At 36.0% G+C, this 17,762-nt stretch overlaps 1 protein-coding gene across 2 annotated transcripts in view; it reads left to right on the forward strand.

Moving 5' to 3' along the window:
* Positions 1-17,762, forward strand: part of CPEB3 (cytoplasmic polyadenylation element binding protein 3) — a 79,093-nt gene that overhangs the window by 22,691 nt on the left and 38,640 nt on the right. For both annotated transcript variants that reach the window (XM_058810414.1, XM_058810415.1), the window contains exons 3-4: positions 5,481-5,640; positions 16,538-16,594. In XM_058810414.1, the coding sequence (XP_058666397.1) occupies positions 5,481-5,640; positions 16,538-16,594 (217 nt within the window). The remainder of the gene's footprint in view (positions 1-5,480; positions 5,641-16,537; positions 16,595-17,762) is intronic.

Here is a 17,762-nt window from a genome sequence, read left to right on the forward strand (position 1 = left end):
TTTTTGCAGTTGTTGTTTTTGCTATTTTGGATTGAGATACTGAAACAAGACAAACTTGTTTTTCTTGTGTTCTTAGTAACTACCTGTGCTGCAGGTGCTAGAACAGAGTGAGTGAGCCCTGTTGGAAACAGTGCTGGCACTTTACCCTGTATTTATTCAAAGCTGTGCTTCCATTGACTTCAGCTGTTGTTGGCAATGCTTAGCAATCCTGTCCAGCCAAATCCAGGTTTATGGATAAATAAAATAACACAGCAGTGACCCCTGTGAAGAAGTTTGCATTGATAGGAAAGTTGTTTAAGCCATAAGAGTTTTAGCTGTTCCCTAGATCTCATTGTTCTGATCAAAATACTACATGTAGTGTCACAGGCTCTGATGACTCCTGGGAGCCTCACTGGAGTTGTGGTGTTCTGGAAACAGTTAATATTCCTGTGAGTTGAAGCCATCTTGTTGCTCAGCAGAATTGGGTTGTGTTGTGCCACATACTGGTGCAGAAAGCTGAAAAATCTAGGGCAGCATGAAAATGAAGAGCACTGAAATAAATTACTGGAACTGAGATAGTGCTCAGAATATAGGAAGCTTAGTAGGAAGTCAGTGACCTGAAATATGTAGACCCAGGGAAGTGTGTCTTTGGAAGGTCAAGATACCTGAGGATTTGTTGCTTGCACAGTGAAAAATATGCAGCTGAGGGGTGTCTCTCAACTCCATGTGTATCTTATGGTATGGATGTAGATGACCATGGCAGCAAGGATTGAAACATGCAACCTTGTGTTTCATGGTTAAGGATTCTGATTATGGATGATAGCTGGGCTTGGGCACCATGAGTGAGATTGCTGACATGCATTCTTAGGGTAAAAACTTGTCCCTTTTTAACTGTACTTTAATGATTCATGCTCAAGTGTCTTTTCTGCCATAATCCTCTGCAGAGTCAGAAGAAAATGATACAGCATCAGGTTTTGGAGCAAGATGCGTGTTGTCGATGTCTCTGCCATGGGATAGGTCAGCCATTTGCTTTTTTAGTTCATTAGTTCCAATTACTTTGGGCTACTGTTCAAGCTGAGAGTTAATGAGGAAATCAGGCTGTATTAAGATCCACTTCTCACCTGTTATGGTCCTAGCTATAGATTTGATCTTGACATTGTCATTTGTGATGAAGTTATATATTTTTTTCTCATTCTCTATCTTTCCCTCTCAGCAGTAAAGACATGGTTTGTGTATCTACTGGGAGGGACCTGGAGTAGTGCTGGGTATGCCCTGCCCTTACATGCCCCTGCTGTGAGACTGAAGGGATCAGAGCAAAGCCTACCATGTTACAGGGTACAACAAATTGGAAAAAGTTCTTTTTATTTCAAATGTTACAAATGTGTCAGTACTTCAGTACTGCTAAGTAATATTTGTTTCATAAATAAGATAACTTTCAAAATTACTTTTGCCTTCCTGGAATTTGGTGATGCATATATGACAACTCAGCCATCTCCTGGAGTAAGTGACACAGGCATCTGTCCTGGAGATAATCAGACCTCTTCCAAGCACTATTTTGATTCATTCCCAAGCTCATTCATTATGTGTGTTGGAGGGAGACTGGAGACTTGTGAATAATTATCATGGCTGTGTAATTAAGACTAGCATAATACATATGCACCAAAATGTAAGATTCAGATAAAATGCACATTGGTATATTTTCTCATTTTATTTTAGTGCATTGACTCTGCTATTATTTTTGGCACTTACTCTTTGGTTTTGATTTTTTTTTTAAGTAAAATATTATAGACACTGTGTTATGTGACATTGTTTATCAGACTTACAGGTAAGATATTTAGAGGTGGAAAGTTGAGACCCAGTTCCAACTAAAGGTCCATTTCACTTTGTGATTCTTCAAAATCTGATCCTGATATGCATTTGTGTTTTCTCACTATATTGATGTCCACTGTGAGGAAGTCCATGGCATAGATGAATGTAGAGATAGCAGCCATGAAGGGCTGGGATTTAAAGTTACGTGATGCATCTCTTCTCTAAGAGCTGTTATTAATAAACTGGTTTTCTTTCTTTCAAGTCTGGATAATTCTGAGAACTGAAATATGCTGCCATATATACCAGTAGCTAACAAGGAAGGAGCTGCTGTCTGCACACAGCAGAAATACAATCCAACATGGGCAGGCTGGACTTAATCTTTTGCTGACTTAATGATTATTGTGTAGCCAAAGGCAGTGCCTGGTAGCTGGAGATTTCTCTTTTATCCATAATGCAGTTTATCTAAGTAGGTCTTAGGAGCTTTGCCTTCTGTAGGAAGATATCCCAGCAAATCTTCCAGACTGGCTGGATTTTAAAACTTCTTTACCAAGTTATTTATTATGCTTTATCACTCTGTATTTTGTATATCTTGTGCTTTTAGTTCATGTTCCTAGTCCCAGAACCTTCTTGCAAAATCCTCATGTGCTGCTGAGGACTTTTATGAATTGTTTATGTTGTTGGGATTGTTTGGCAATAGATTGGTGGCCTATGGAAACAATGCAAAAGGCAAATCCAGGAGCTGGAACAGTATCAGCTCACAAAACCAGGAGAACCTGTTCATGCTGAGAAATGAGGAAACATAATTGTGTGTGTGTGTGCAGAAGCACCAGTCATCTTGGAAGAAATTGCTGAATTTAGAAAACAGTTTTCAAATCTGCTGAGTACAAATGAGTTGCTACTGAAATGAAAGCTACTGAGAAAAATGGTAATAGCCCTTTTATTTAGGAGCTAGAATGTTAGCCCCTTCTTGTGTTTTATCATCCACACTGCAAAGTTTGTAGTCAGCACACGTTATACTTATGCACTGCCACAACACACTTGTAAAATCTGTTGTGTCTAAAATTTCTTTTACTAGATTTATCTTGCTCAAGTGCTATAATGGGAAGTGTTATAATTGCCTGGTAAAGGGTTTTGATTAAATTGATCTTCCTGTGTTTAATGTAGGTCTGTTTTAATCTTGAAAATATATTGCAGGTTTGTGTGCCCCTTAAACGGTTAGGAAGATGCAGCATTCCAGCAAGCCTACCCTGCACAGCCTTGCTGCCATGCTACAATTTCTTTCTCCCTTTTCCCCCTTGTGCTCAGCTCCTTGGCAGGTTACAGAACAAAGCAGGACCTCCCAGGGATTTGCTACTATAGCAGCATGGTTAAAATATAACATACATATGTTAATAAAGGCTAATTAAATTCAATTTGTAGGCTGTGTCCTCTTCTGAACTCAAGCCTTCTGACCTCTAAGACTGTAATCTCAGGAATGTTTGAAGCTGGAATAAACTACCACTGTGGCAAAAGCTGCAGTCCTGCCCTTTAGCTCTCCTGCCAGTGCTGGTTTTGCCAGCGCAGCTCTGCTATGGCTGTATAGTAAAACAGGTCAGGGCACACATCTGACTGAAAAATACTTCCTTACCTCTATTTAGGATATAAGCTGTATCTTTGCATTCATATTTTCTCTTCAAAAGGATGGTGTAGTTGGGTATTGAAGCAGTTGACCTCTTCACTTACATATATCTAAGAGGCAGATAGAAAAAGCCAACAAAAGTTCTTTGTTTAAAGGAATTATATAAAACCTACTTAATCAATTTACTAATGCATCACTAGAATGGGTTTTTTCATCAAAGTTAATGTTTTTTCTTTTTGATTTACCCTTGCATTTTTTTTAAGGAAGTGATTATGAAACAAACTCTTCTCTACTAGCGCATATTACTAAGAAGTGGGTTGTTTTAATCAAATAAAGTTTTCTTTTTGGAAAAAAAAACCCAACCTCAGTACTTTGGATGTTATTGTTTGGTTTGAGGGTTTTTTCCCTAGGATCTACTTTGAATTTGCTGGACATTCATACGTTTTATTTTATGTTTCAGTGTATTGCTCCATTTGGATAGGGGAGCAAGTACTCTTTTAAATACAGTATACAAATGATGGAATTCTAAGCAACTGTAGAAGACAAGAATCATCAACAAAGAGAATTGAAAATGAGTGAGCTCATTTGAACTTCAGTACTTAGTATAGCTTCTAACAGAAATCAAGTATTATTCTTTGAACATCATGTTTGACTGCCAGAAATGCTCAATAGATTAAATAAATGTGTACAGACAATAATGGTAGTCCACTTATAGAAAATACAACATTAGCACACTGAATAAGGGAAATTGGGTCTTCAGTTTAGAGTAGGCACTGTAGGAACATGAGATTTTTGACAGTAAGATTATCTGTATTTCAGAGTTTTCTGTAATAGTAAGCTTTTAATGATGTGTATTTATTTTAATTCCAGAACAGGAATATTAAAACAATGATGAATTTATGCAAGTGTTCTCTCCTTTAGTTTTATTTAAAGACAACCTAATAACAAGATGGTTCAAGAGAAATAGTATTTATTAAGACAGAATTTTATTACCTTTTCTACGGATACTGCTTTTGCTCTGAGGATTTTAAATACTAGTTTTGCAAGCAAGAATATCTTATAGTAACATGTGAAAAACATTGTTCCAGGAATTGTGGGAGCATATTACAGTGAAGGTTTCGGTTTGCAGGATAGGATGTTACCACTTTTTATCAACTGTAGCACAATATAGTATACAACACCCCCCTTTTTTTTAATGGTAGTGAAGAGAGTAGGCAAACAAATATTTTTTTACAACTGGTTGATCATAAGGGGCCATTCTGTTATGCTGTCTGATAGTGTACAGTACTCTGGATACATGGGCATTGGTAGATTGTTTCCTCCCTGGAATTGTTCCTGAACTTTGCAACTGGTTGTTCTAGTGGGCCTGCTGAAGACTGATTCTGGGGTTTGTTTTTCTTTTCTTTTATTTTTTCCTTTTACTTACCAAAAGCAGAAGCAGAACTACTGAATTAAAAATGGGAGGTTCAAACATTACAGACCAGCCCTTGCTCAGGTTTTTGAGTGCCCTTCAGTGGAAGTGTTATCCTAGCTCGCCTCTATTTTTTCTTGCACCTAGTGTACTTTCCTTAAACCCATCAGGTTAATGTTAGACATTGGAAGAATTAATTGGTACTTTCTGGCACAAAGGTGCCTGCTGGTGTCTTGAGCATTGCTTGCTTCTGCTCTGATATTAAGGCAGCACAGTGACAGGAAGCAGATGATGAAGCTGTAAACCAAATATCTCTGAAATAATTTAATTTCTCCTGTGTAAGCATTAATACTGCTTTATTTCTAAGTTCTTATTTAAATGGCAATATTTAGAATTAGCAGTTGCTTGTATGTATATTTTTAGAAATACTTAAAAGCCTCCTTGCATAGCTGTACTGGGGAAAACAGCAGTTGCAAAATGAAGGGTATAATTTTAAACTGCAGACATATTTATATTTTTTTTCTTATAGAAAGTTCTATCAAATTCTATAATCTAGAATTAGATGCTAGAATTTATATAACAAGAAACGAGCCTATGTTAGAAAATTAAATTTTTCAATAACACTTGTCTTTTCTTCCTTTTTTTTTTTTTTGTTTCTTCTAGGACCGGAATAGGCCCTATGACACTTTTAACTTGCACTCTTTGGAAAATTCCTTAATGGATATGATAAGGACTGATCATGAGCCTCTGAAAGGTAAACACTACCCTCCCAGTGGCCCACCAATGAGTTTCGCTGATATAATGTGGAGGAATCATTTTACAGGTTAGGAATATTCATATGTCCATGCTTGCTTGGTGTTTAAACAAAAATCAGCTTTTCAGTATTTCTATAAACTTTTTTATTAATGAATGAGTTTCCAGTTTTGTGAAATTTCTGTTTTCCCATCTTAAGATAAACTTCTCTACTAGGAAGATAAGGTGAAATGTCTATCCATTTATTCTAAGTGTACAATCACAGTATTATCTGACTGGCGTCTCTGAAACATGGGATTTTGTACCAACAAATTGTAGAGCAAGATCTCTTGCTGCAGTCACTTCAAAAATATTTCATTTGAGTCCAATTGTTGTGTTCAACATCTTTTTAAAAGGTTATACAAAGTGTGGATTATCAGCTAGGATGCACTGGTCCTAAACCAACCAGTGTATCAAGGTTATTCTCTATAGTTAATTTCAGGTTTCTTTTAAACAAATTTATCTTAATTTGGATTTCAAATTGTTAGGGGAAGCCAAAAGATATTAGCTGTTTTTAAGTGCTGGGAAAGTTGTCATTATTTATGCTGTTAAACTCTCTTTGTTCTACCAGGTGTTGGCATTAGGGATGAAACCATTTGCAATTCTTGGCTGATAGTATAGTAAAAGGTGTGGCAGCATTTCATTGAATTCCTGATCAACCTGCACCCTCCTTTGTCTTTATCTTTCACTGGTTGTGTTTAAAAATAGGTGCACATTCTTGCTAATATGCATTCTTGCTGACTTGTAAGACTGAGGATAGTTGTAAGCCATATACCAAGGAAGTATTGAACAAGAAATGATTCCCAAATACTAAGTCAGAACACAAAGAAGAAATCTAGTTATGTATGGCACTTCCTATGCTAATGCCTATATACATGTTTTTTGATGTCATGACTGCCTCATTTACTCTCCTCTCCATTGTAAAAATATTTTTTCTTGGTCAAAAATACTGTGCCTTTTGTGCCATATCTTCTGGGTACAGGTTTTATTCACAAGCCAAACAAACTGGCTTCTGTACCCCTGTTATCTTGGCATTTGCTGTGCCATAGCCTTCATGTGTCTTTAACCATTATTCATCTGTCTAAAATGGCAGGGAATACAGTCTCATGTCTATTCTGATCATAAACCCTGAAATAAAGGTTAAAGTCGAACTTAAAAAACCATGCTCAACAAAATTGACATTTCTACTGGATATATGTTTCATGTGGCTGGCATTAGAATATTAATAAAATTCAAATTGCTAGTAAGTACAATTAATTATTTATTGTATCTTGTTAGATACATTGTAATTTAGCTAAAACTCATTATTTTTATGGGGTTTTTCAGTATTTATTTACATATACAAATAGAAACAAATTTTTTAAGAATGAATTTCCACATGAATCATAGTGTGGAAAAAATGAAAAAGATGGGGTTAGATATTTGACTGGATATTAATTATTGAAGTTGGTTATTGTGTAAAGTTTAAATTGATCTTTTCCATTTGATAATGGGACCATTAGCTTTACTTTTGCTCTAATAAGGGCTTCTGTCTCAGACTGGATGTGCTCTTTCTCACTGTTTCATTTTCTCATTCAGTGTTTCTCACCCATTTTGGCCTTCCTCCCTTGCTAATGAGCTCACTTCCCCTCAGCAGCTGTTGGAGAAGTCTGTTTTTCTATTAGTTACCTCCCTGCCTATGGGTTTCCCCCAGTGATACTGTTGCTTTCCCTGTTTCTTTTTTCTCTTCCATCTAAGCACAGGGCTGACTTTGCCAGCCCCCAGCCTGGCCCTGGCCTGGAGTGCACTTTCCCTGTTCCTGTTTTCACACTGCAGTGTGGCTGGGAATATTCACAGGAGCAGCTCTTACAGGACATGTTCATTCTCCCTTGCAGGAGGTGTTGCTTTCCTCTGTGTCAAACAGATCTATGTTCCCATTTTAGCTGAATCCTTTTCCTGAAAACCATTCTTCTGCAAAAATTGATTCAGTCCTGACATCACTTTCTTACTGTATTTTTGCTGTTTCTTTTTCTGTGAAAATTGGTCTTGAATGTTTTCCTGTACATCCCACTACTTTTTCTCTACAAAAGTGCAGAAGCTTTTCAGCTGCTGTCCTTCTCTGCACCTTCCTCACGTTTCACTTTGTTGTCTTATAAATTCACTTGCTTTTTCTTATTTATTTCACACTCCTCTGGCTCTCCCCCTTAAGGTACCAGGACATTTTAGTCTGTTAGCACATTCAGAAAGTAAGTGATCAGTTCTGCTTGCTTTGGCTTGCTCTTAAGTCATTGCCAAATTTTCATTTATTTTTACCTTGAAGTTTTTTTTTAATATATTGGTTATGTACTTCAACTTAATTTTTTCAGTTCCTTGTAGACAAGCCCATGTGAATGCCTCTTGTGTGAAATTTTTGGAATACTATTAACTTAACCAACCCTCTGAGCTAGTTCCTCTTCATTTTACCAACTCTGTCTTTCATAGTAAACTGTTTATTCCCTTTAAATCTTTACTTCCTCTTGCATCTGATTGTCCTCTCTTAGGTTTGTGCACTATTTCTTCTGTAGATACAAAAATCCTAATATAAAATAAAAGCAATGAGATGGCTTTCAAATGACTTCTTAAAATTGTTCTTCTTTTGGTAAATGAGCCCTTTTTTCTCAAACAATCACAGTTAGCAGCACTTACAGGTCAGTTTGCCATACATTTATTATCCAGATTTTAAGTGGAAAGTATGAAAAGGGTGAGTACCAAAATCCTCTGATTTTGAAAATACAGGAAGATTTGATTCTAGAATAACTGTATATTTCTTGGGGCCTTCAATGCATGTAACAGAGCCTGAAACAGGCCCATGTTTCAGGATCATTTCACCCTGCTGCTGCCAGCAAATACTTATTTTTAGAAGTACTGTCTGTATATGTATTAATGAGTAAAATATTGCAGGCAGTTTATATGAAGTTTGAAACTTTGCTTGAAACATCATCCTTCTTGGTATGTGTGTCCTTCATGTCCCAGCAGATGCTTGGAACAAAAAATAATTCTTTTGGGTATGGAATGAGAGCTCTCAATTAGAATGTGGGTAGGAGGATTAACCATAAAAGATTCTGATGGGAAGACCAAACTGAAATGCTTCTGGGATATTTTGTTCTTTTTTTGGGGTCTGAGTTCCTCATGCTCTGTTTGGTTCAGAGGAGGTAATGGAGAAGCTCAAGGTGAGAAAGGAAGAGTCTCTTGTTTGTAGTTGCTGAAGCTTCATACCCTTCACTGTCTGAGGTATGGTCAGGCTTTGTCCTGTGGGCCATGGAAATTGAGTTTATTTCAAGGTCACCCAAGCAGATCACTTCTTTTAAAGCATGATCCCCTTGACCTTGAGAGGACATGTGATTAAGTGACATTTTTTGGGAGGGACGTTTTTATTGCTTTCAGGTGTGGAGCAGAGCCAGTCTGAGAGATTATTGGTAATGATCTGACCCTCACTCCTGCAATGCTGCGTTACCCACATTGAGCCAGGCTGGCTGGGTGCTCTCCAGTGAGGACAGCCAGGGTCACTCAATCACTCAGTTCTTTTTGTGTATTTCTTGCTGTAAAAGAGATTTGAAATCTAGCTCAGAGTTTTCTGGACCTAAATTACCAGCATATCCATCTAAGTTGCATTTTATCATGAGCCCAGTCTTGGGAGAAGGTGCTCAGTGTCAGCTCTTGTTTTGTTTCTAAAACTGATTTCTTTTTCTCAGTTTTTCCTGCCAGATAGGGGAACCCTTCTGTATGTTCCTGGCTTTCTGTCCTCATAGTCTGGGAACTGTGCAACTTTAAAAGTCATTTGTCATTTTCATACTTTGAGATTTAAGGAATGTAAATGAATTGAAAAAGAATTCTCATTTTCGTTTGTCCCAAGACCCTTTGGCAGAATTCCCTACCTGCTTTCTCTACCATCAAGGCCAGCTTCAACATCTTTCTTTCAGTCAATACTCGTAAATACTTTCCTTCTTTCAAAAGGAAGGAAAAAAGAGGGCAGAAGTTGAGTAAAGGAATTGTTAAGCTTCATTTGGTTAATGACAAATTACAGTGTACAGCCCAGGGTATCTGGCTGTTCCCCATGTCAGTCATAAGGAGGCCTCCTGGACAGAAATGTGCAGAATCTCCTAAGATGTTTTTCTGAAAAGTCTTATTTATTTTCTGAATGGCCAATAAAATATATTATACATACAAAAGTATGAGTGACAGTTTTGCTTTAATGAGGAAAGGTTATGTTTGCATTCTTTATTTGCATTCTGCTTTGACCTAAAGGTGTAGGGCAAAAGTAAATTATCAGAATGGCTATGGGTAGATGCCATTTATCACTGACCAGAACATTTCTTTCCTACATAAAAGTGTCTCCTGTCTGTGGTGTAATATGTCACTGTTGCAATATGTTTATCCGTGTCAAACTATTGCATTACAACACAAACAGAGGTATTCTGATCTATAAAAAATATTTTGATCAGAAGTAACTAGCAGCTGCCTTTGTTCTATTTTAAAATAATTAAATAAAATATTTCAGCTGTGTTAGATCATACGCTGTGCACATGTGCTACTGACAGGTCATGAAACTAAGTATAAAACTGAGGAAAGAAATCATGTCCTTCAAAGTATTTCTTTTAAATTTACTGTTACACTAGATCAAAGTATTTCTTTTAAATTTACTGTTACACTAGATAACAGTAATATTTGCTTATTTATTCTAAATCAGAACAGAAACAAACTTTGTAATTTACAAATCTCCACCTAACAAAAATTGTGGGTTTTTTAAAAGAAGTGTGACACAGCTTCAAATATAAGTAATTGGAGACAACACATGTACAGGGAGATTTTAAGAGCAGGCTTTATAATAGATCTAATTTCAATGGATATCACACTGTAGAGAGATACACAAAGCGTGTGTTGATTGTGTCACAATATTTCAGTAGAGATCAAGATGTTGAATATAAATGTACAACAGTTCACAGGCAGAAATAGCAACTGTGGGGAAGTTTTTTATCTTGATTTTCTGTACTTAATGTCACTCATTTATTTGTGAAACAAAACTGAAGTTACTGGGTTACTAACTTGTAACTGTTTACTTCATAACTTTTGTAAAGACTCTATCAGGTCATATGAAAACTCAGCAAAATTTAGGATTTCTTGTTTACATTTAAATTACATTTTTGACAGCCAAGTGTTTGAAGATTATATGCAATTTAAGACTGTTGGATTCTGTTCCACAGAATGGACCTTCATTTTTCCACTTTAATTTCCATTCATTTCAGTACATACCACCTGATTTTGTTCAGCTGTATAGTGTTCCTAAGCTTTTTGTAAGCAAAGCACTAAGTTTGCCACATGACCCAAGAAAAGTGAAGGTGAATGGATAATATTTGTGTTTGCAGTCGGCAGCTGAACACAAAGGTCATGCAAATAGAACAAATGTTGTCATCTCAGTGCTGGGAACGGTGCTACACTGTTGGAGCTTTTTGCAACACTTTCAGTAGGAAAAATAGTGCAGTGTTCCAGCATTTCCCAAAATCTCAATGCTCGTGAAAAACAGAGTGAGCTGACAGATGTTTGCACATGTATTTGTGTTTAAAATTAGGCCCCTCTAATCCTTTTGAAGGAAAGGGAATATGTTGCTTTTCCATTTGAAACTCTGCTTATCTTAAAAAATCCTCTTTAATTTTTTTTTCAGGACAGAATAAGGTCATTAAATGGTTCATATTTTAAAAATTAAATAAGTGCCTTTTGCAACAATCTGTAGTATGGTCATACTTCCCAATTTGCTGCTGGCAAACAGCATGTCCTTGTTTTTGACCTGCTGAATCTGTTTGGTCAGGAGTGGTGGGGTTTTTTTATTTGCTTTGTTTAGTTTAAGAACTGATTATAGAGATACCAAATTTTCCTTGTCTTTATTTCCCTCTTTTCATTGTCCTAGTGAAGACTGGCCTCACAAAGACCTAAAGCTGTTTTGCTTTTTTTCTTTCTCACTTTGCTACTGTTTTGAGGGTTTTGTATATTTTAGTATAGATTGCTAATGGTAAAGTCTGCTTTGATATTGTTTTATTTTAGTCCTCCCAAACCACCAGTGAAAAATGCCAATATTGCTCTTTTGAATACAGTTCTAGAACTTCATGTAGAATGAGCATATGTGTACAAATACTTGTCTACCACTTATCAGTAATGCAAAATTTAACTTTAAGTTCAAGTATTGCTTTCAAAGTACTATTAACTTGAAAATATAGCTGTTTCAAGCTAAAAATGTTTGCACTACTTAAATATGTGCAAGACTGCTGTGTTTTATTGGAGCAATGTAATTTATTTATAAAGTCTGCATTTCACTGTAATGTATATGCTGTTTTATTTTATGCTATTTTGTTTTCCCTACTGATAGGATATATTTGCTTAGTCAGTGATAGGAAGAAGTTTCACTACTGATATTCATAGCTGATAATTATACACTTCACTTTGCCACAATAGTTTTTGCACAGTTAAAGTATATACATGTGAACACAGTAATAGTTCTTCATATTTCCCTTCTGGCAAACAATAGTACTTCTGTTCTGCTCAGTATTTTAATTTTTTAAAGATCTGTAAGTGTGGGTGTTTAAATTATGGGTGTGAACAAATGGCAAATATACATAAAAAAGAGAGGTGAGGATAAAGTCAATAAACTTCTTCAGAGAGCTACTTCTTATTTTTATATTTTTTCATGTGGACCCTTGCTTACAACATTCTTGCTGTTGAAATTGTCTTGGGCATGTCTGCTAATGTAGCATAGCTTCACATATCTGTAGTTTTGGGGAAAAGGACAGAGAATGGTTGAAGGTCTGCTCAGGTAAAAACCATTACAATTCCTGTATATGCACATGTGCTTCATGCTTTGTGCCCATTTGTGAAGCCTGGAGCACACACTCATGGCTGAGCTGGGGGTGTGGGGAGTTGTAGGTTGTGCTGTTATCTGGGCTCCCAAATACATGGGAGTCAGATGAATAATCTTATTTCACATGTTTGGGGTAAGATTCTGGTCATGCTTTGGTTTTTGCACTCTGCTGTGTCTAAACTTGACCCTTCCCCACATGCTACCTGTCTCTTCAAATAAGTATTGCTGGGTTTTAGTGCCTTTTCTTGGCAGTAACTTGGAAATGATAGAAAAGATAAGAGTGATAAAAGAGATATATATAGAAAAGAAATAGAGCAGACCTAGTCCTGTTGCCAGTTTCATTTGACCTTGCCACAGAATTCTTTAGTCATAAATTGTAATTGATATCAACAGTGATCTTAACAATTATGTGAGAGGAAGTTCTCATTCCAAGGAAGTTCAGGACAGGTCAAAAGCAGACCAACTTTACCATTTTCTAGCAAATCTTATGCCAAATACTAATTGCTGAATTGGTATAAGTGGTCAGTCTGGTGCAAATCATGAGGTATAATAGAAGTTTTTCTCAATATATAAGCAATGAACATTATTTCTTGGAATGTTGATTGTAACATCAGAAAGGTTAAAATAGGTAACTGTAATCTTAAAAGCTCTTCACTATGTGAGTATTCATATCCAGGTGCTGATTAGGGTTACACAAGTTCAAAATACCATGAAGCACTTAGGAAGAGCAAATGAATAAAAGAAGAAATGCAATAGTGGTAAAACTGTGTCTGATACTAATTTTTACTATTTTTGGAACAGAATTATTTCTCAAAACTGATCATGTAACTCAAAATTATCTAGACAATTTTCAAAAGTTTATTTGCAAAAGAATCAAGAAAGATTCATATGTGGGAAGGGTATACTTCCTGAAGTTGTTAGAAAGATTTCAGAATTCATTCAGGATCAGTATGCACCTTTACAAAGAACAAGGTAAAGTTAAATTTATTTATTATCTCATTTCCAGTACAATGCAGAAGAGAGGATGCACAGACTTGATGTGCTCTAAAAAGGAATTGGGCTCTCTGCCATGACAAATATGATATTGCATATGCAGCAGGGCACCCAGGCAGTCCAGCTAGAAAAGTCTCTCCAAATGTTGTTAGGAGAGATAATTTAGGAAATTTAATGATGTAAGCAACAGTGCAGCCTGGGCTATACAAGAATCATCAAGCCTTCATTCATGCTCTGAAGTGTTTCAAGAGCAGGAAGTATACAGCTAGAATTTTTTCTTTCTAAACTAGGAATAGAAAAGACATGGAAGAGTGATTATTGTTGTAGCCTAACTGCAATGCTCTAAGTGTATGGTAAAAAAGCACGTAATTGGAAATATACTCAGTAAATAGTTATGAAACCAAGACAGGCAGACTGAAAATGGCAGATGTACACTGAACACAAGTACTGGGGATGTAGTTACTGGAAGGATTCCTATTTATGATTTCACTGAACTGCTGGAATCCATAACTTCTGTGCTCTTAACTTCCCTACATTTCTGTTTAGTGTGCTTAATATTCTTGAAAAGTGAACCCTTTATCTAGAGGTTTTGTTTTGTAACTATAATTAGTAATATGTGCTTATATAGATTTTGTAAATGTTCAGGTAACATACATGTGTTTTTCCTAAAATTGGTTGTTTTTTAGTTTTCATTTATGTGTTTCATCTAAATAGGTCTTTGAGAGTACATATTCTTAATTATATTTCACAGTTCTACAGTTCAGTTTATATTTCACAGTTCTACATTTGCACCTTTAAATTAAAAAATTTAAATTTCCTTTCTCTGTTCTCTTGTTGTTCCTTAGATAATTAAGCAGTTTTGTAATCTACAGATGGCCTCTTTTTTCAATTGAATAATTTGCTTCAAGCAACAAAATATTAAAACACTATAACCAATATGAAAGGCTGTATAATTGTTCACAATTAATTTGTTGTCTCATGACTGGTATATTGGCAGTCTCTTTTGAATGCTTTTAGTACAGGTGTGTTTTGAAAGGATTCCATTAATCTGTTTCTGTGGAGGGGCACGAGGGAGCTCTGAAGATGTACAGAATTATCCTGCAGGCTGGCTTAGCTCAGTGGGAGAACTTGTCCTTCTGCTTGTGCTGCTCTGTATTTTCTGCTCCTCTCAAAAGATAGCTGACAAGAACTGTTTAAAAATAGCAGGCCAAGGGCAGGTGACAAAATGTCACACAAGCAGCACCTGGTCCAGTGACAGCCTGGAGGGAGGAAAAATCCAAACCCAGATGTCACAGATAGGATTCTATTTCTGAAGTTGGTTAACAGCAGAATTTCAGCTTCAGCAAAGGAAAAGAGAAGGAGCCATCCAAGCATTATGCATTCAAATTTTACTCCATTTTTTCATAGTTGGTTTTTTTTCCTTCTATTCCAAGTATTAATTTTAAAGTACAAATTAGTACAGACACCTTTTCTCTTTACAAGTAATACCTGTAACCTCACACTCATTAATACACTGGTAAGGAAAAGGGAATTAATGTTCACCTGGAGATGGCTGACGTATTTTAGCAAAGGTTATACTAGATGAAATAATAGCAGCTTTAATGTTTCTGCAGTGCCAGATTAATGTGAAAATATGTATAGGAGAGTTATGTCTGTAATTAGGAAATGTGAAGTGGTTAATGAAGATCATCTCTTTAAGAAGCTTTGCTCAAGGAGTTGGAAAGTAAAAATGGAAATTCTATATACCTTGTTCTTCACTTCTTTCTGGAGGTGCTCTTTGCTTCCTAGCCTTATTGTGGTGTCATTGTTTTCTAAAAGAAGGAGAAAACTTCAATGTGAAGAAATGATTGATTTACTTTTCTTAACCTGCTTATGACTTAGTTTCAGAAGTGTATTGAAACTTCATGCTGCATCTGTTCAGAAAGAATATTCATTATAGCACAGCAGTTTCTGTGACTGGAAAAAGAAAGTTTTAATTATCAATAGGAACTAAAAATGTTGGAGAGGATTGGCTTTAGTTCTGCTTTGCCAGAGTTTGTTAAAATTTGGGTTTGCAGAAGTACAGGAACATAACCATTATATTGGTTTTCAGTGTGGTGAGTGGATCTTGAGCACCCATACTTGAGTGTCCATGTAGTGAAGAAATGTAAAATGATCTCTTCCTTAGCTCCCAAAGTTAGCCACAGACCTGGAGATAGGAGAAGCCTATGAAATGGAATTCCATTATATACAGGAACTTACAATACTTATTTGAAATAAATTTTTACCTGACCATAATTATCCTTTTACATCTTTTTCCAATTAAGGACCAATAAAAATTACAGCTTGTAGATTTTCTTGGGTGGTTTGATTTAAAAAGGCCTATGCTAAAGTGTCTTCAGGATGAAGTTTAATACTTCAGCTGAGTTAAAAAGCATCCAAAATGAATCTGAACAGCACTGCTGCTATTAGCTCATTTTTTGCTCTAACAGTAAAAGTAGATTTCTCTGCACTGAGTCTCCTTTAGGTCAAGAATATCTATTTTTCAAAGTACATATGAATGTACTGCTTGAGAACATTATTCCTTCCAGCCCAATGTCTTATCTCAAATGGTAGGTGATGGGAGAGTCTTAGGGAAGAATGCAAAACCAGGGAAAGAACTCCCTCTCCAACTATCTGTTAACTTGAAAGCTAAAGGTGCTGCATCTAATATGAAAAAGGATGATTTATTTTTACCAATTAAGTGGAGTTTTGTAATGCTGTACTCGTTATTGGAAGCCAACTATAAATGATGTAACTGCAGCAAGGCTGAACTTGAGGCCTTGTTTTGAAAGGGTAAGCATAATGCTTGCTTAGTGCAAAGTAAAGGAATGTATTAAAATAATTGTTTAGTTGTTTATGTTTTAAGTACATAATACTGAAGGTACTGTGGTGTTAAATATTTTAAATGTGTATTCTTGGGAAGTTCTCTTTAATCAGTGGAAGATTCAGCTACCCTGACTGTTCATTCCCTTTAGAAATTTTTCATATTAATGAATTTAATTCAGTTTTGAAATAAAACCATTGAAAATAGCTTTTACTTACATTGCAGGGCGTATGGGAATAAACTTCCATCATCCAGGAACAGACAATATTATGGCTCTTAACAGTAAGTAGTTGATGTCTAGTGGTTTATATTGCCATGTAGAATATTATTTCTTACATCTACTGTGTGTGTAGCTGTACAGTCGGACATAAATATGTGTAATGTTTGCATAGAAGTTCATGTTCACTCTCTGAGAATGTTTTTCATAAGTCAATCACCTCTGATTCTTTATATTAACTTGGTAATGGCTTTATGTGTTTCACTGCAAGCTTCATAATGCCTGCTATGGAGAATATTACAGAACTGTCTCTCTTGTTCCCTCTTTTGTGGGTGTGTATGTGTGTTAAAGCTGTTATTTTGATTTCTGATATCTCTCCAGACATATTTCTTCCTGTTGGGATGAGCGGTTACAAGTTTTGCATACAATTACATGGACTGATTTTGTTTGCCTTGTTGGTTTCCATTATGTAGATAGGAATTGGGAGAATGTTTAGACATCTAAATAATGAGGAAAACTGCACTTCACTGAGAGATTATTGCTTTTTTTACTGTCAGGAAATAAAAGTAAGATTGAAAGTCCAGTCATGATCATATGGACTAAATCTACCTGGCAGAAGGGATGTGGAAGACAGTTCCTGTGTGGGAAGGTGGGGGACGGTGTGAGGCAGCACCAGCAGAATGCTGAACTGAACTCTGCAAATCAAAGCAGATATTTGTCTGTCTAATCCTGAGAAATGCTGACTCTTTCAAAATGTCCATTTTTGTTTACAGTGTTGAGTTAGACATTTTAGGATTACTTACAAACTTCTCTAAAATTTTTTGCCTTTGTACTGTCTATGTAGGTTAGACTGTGTATAACTGAAAACTGCAGGGGTTTTTTGTGTAGTACCAAACAAAGAATAATTTATAGATGTGAAGAACCAAAAATTTGTAATAGCTAAGATACAAGGTGTTTAACATTTGGCTTTAAAGGCCAGCTTTTGAAAACTGGGACTTTGCTTGTCCTCTTCTTAGTTTTACACAGTTAATGGTGAGGTGATACTTTGGGGAGTTTTTGTTATCACAGTTAGAATATAAAGCCCATTTCCTTATGGCACATGAAATTATGGGAAATCAAATAATTAACTAGGAGAAATGTTGTGTTTAATTAAAGAGGTTATTAAAGGAGGAAGCTGTTCATGCCTCTCTGAGTAAATAAGGTCTACACAGTTCAGGTGTTTGACATGAATTC

The sequence above is a fragment of the Ammospiza caudacuta genome, chromosome 9 (genome assembly GCF_027887145.1).
Source record: "Ammospiza caudacuta isolate bAmmCau1 chromosome 9, bAmmCau1.pri, whole genome shotgun sequence".
In the NCBI taxonomy this organism is placed as follows: domain Eukaryota; kingdom Metazoa; phylum Chordata; class Aves; order Passeriformes; family Passerellidae; genus Ammospiza; species Ammospiza caudacuta.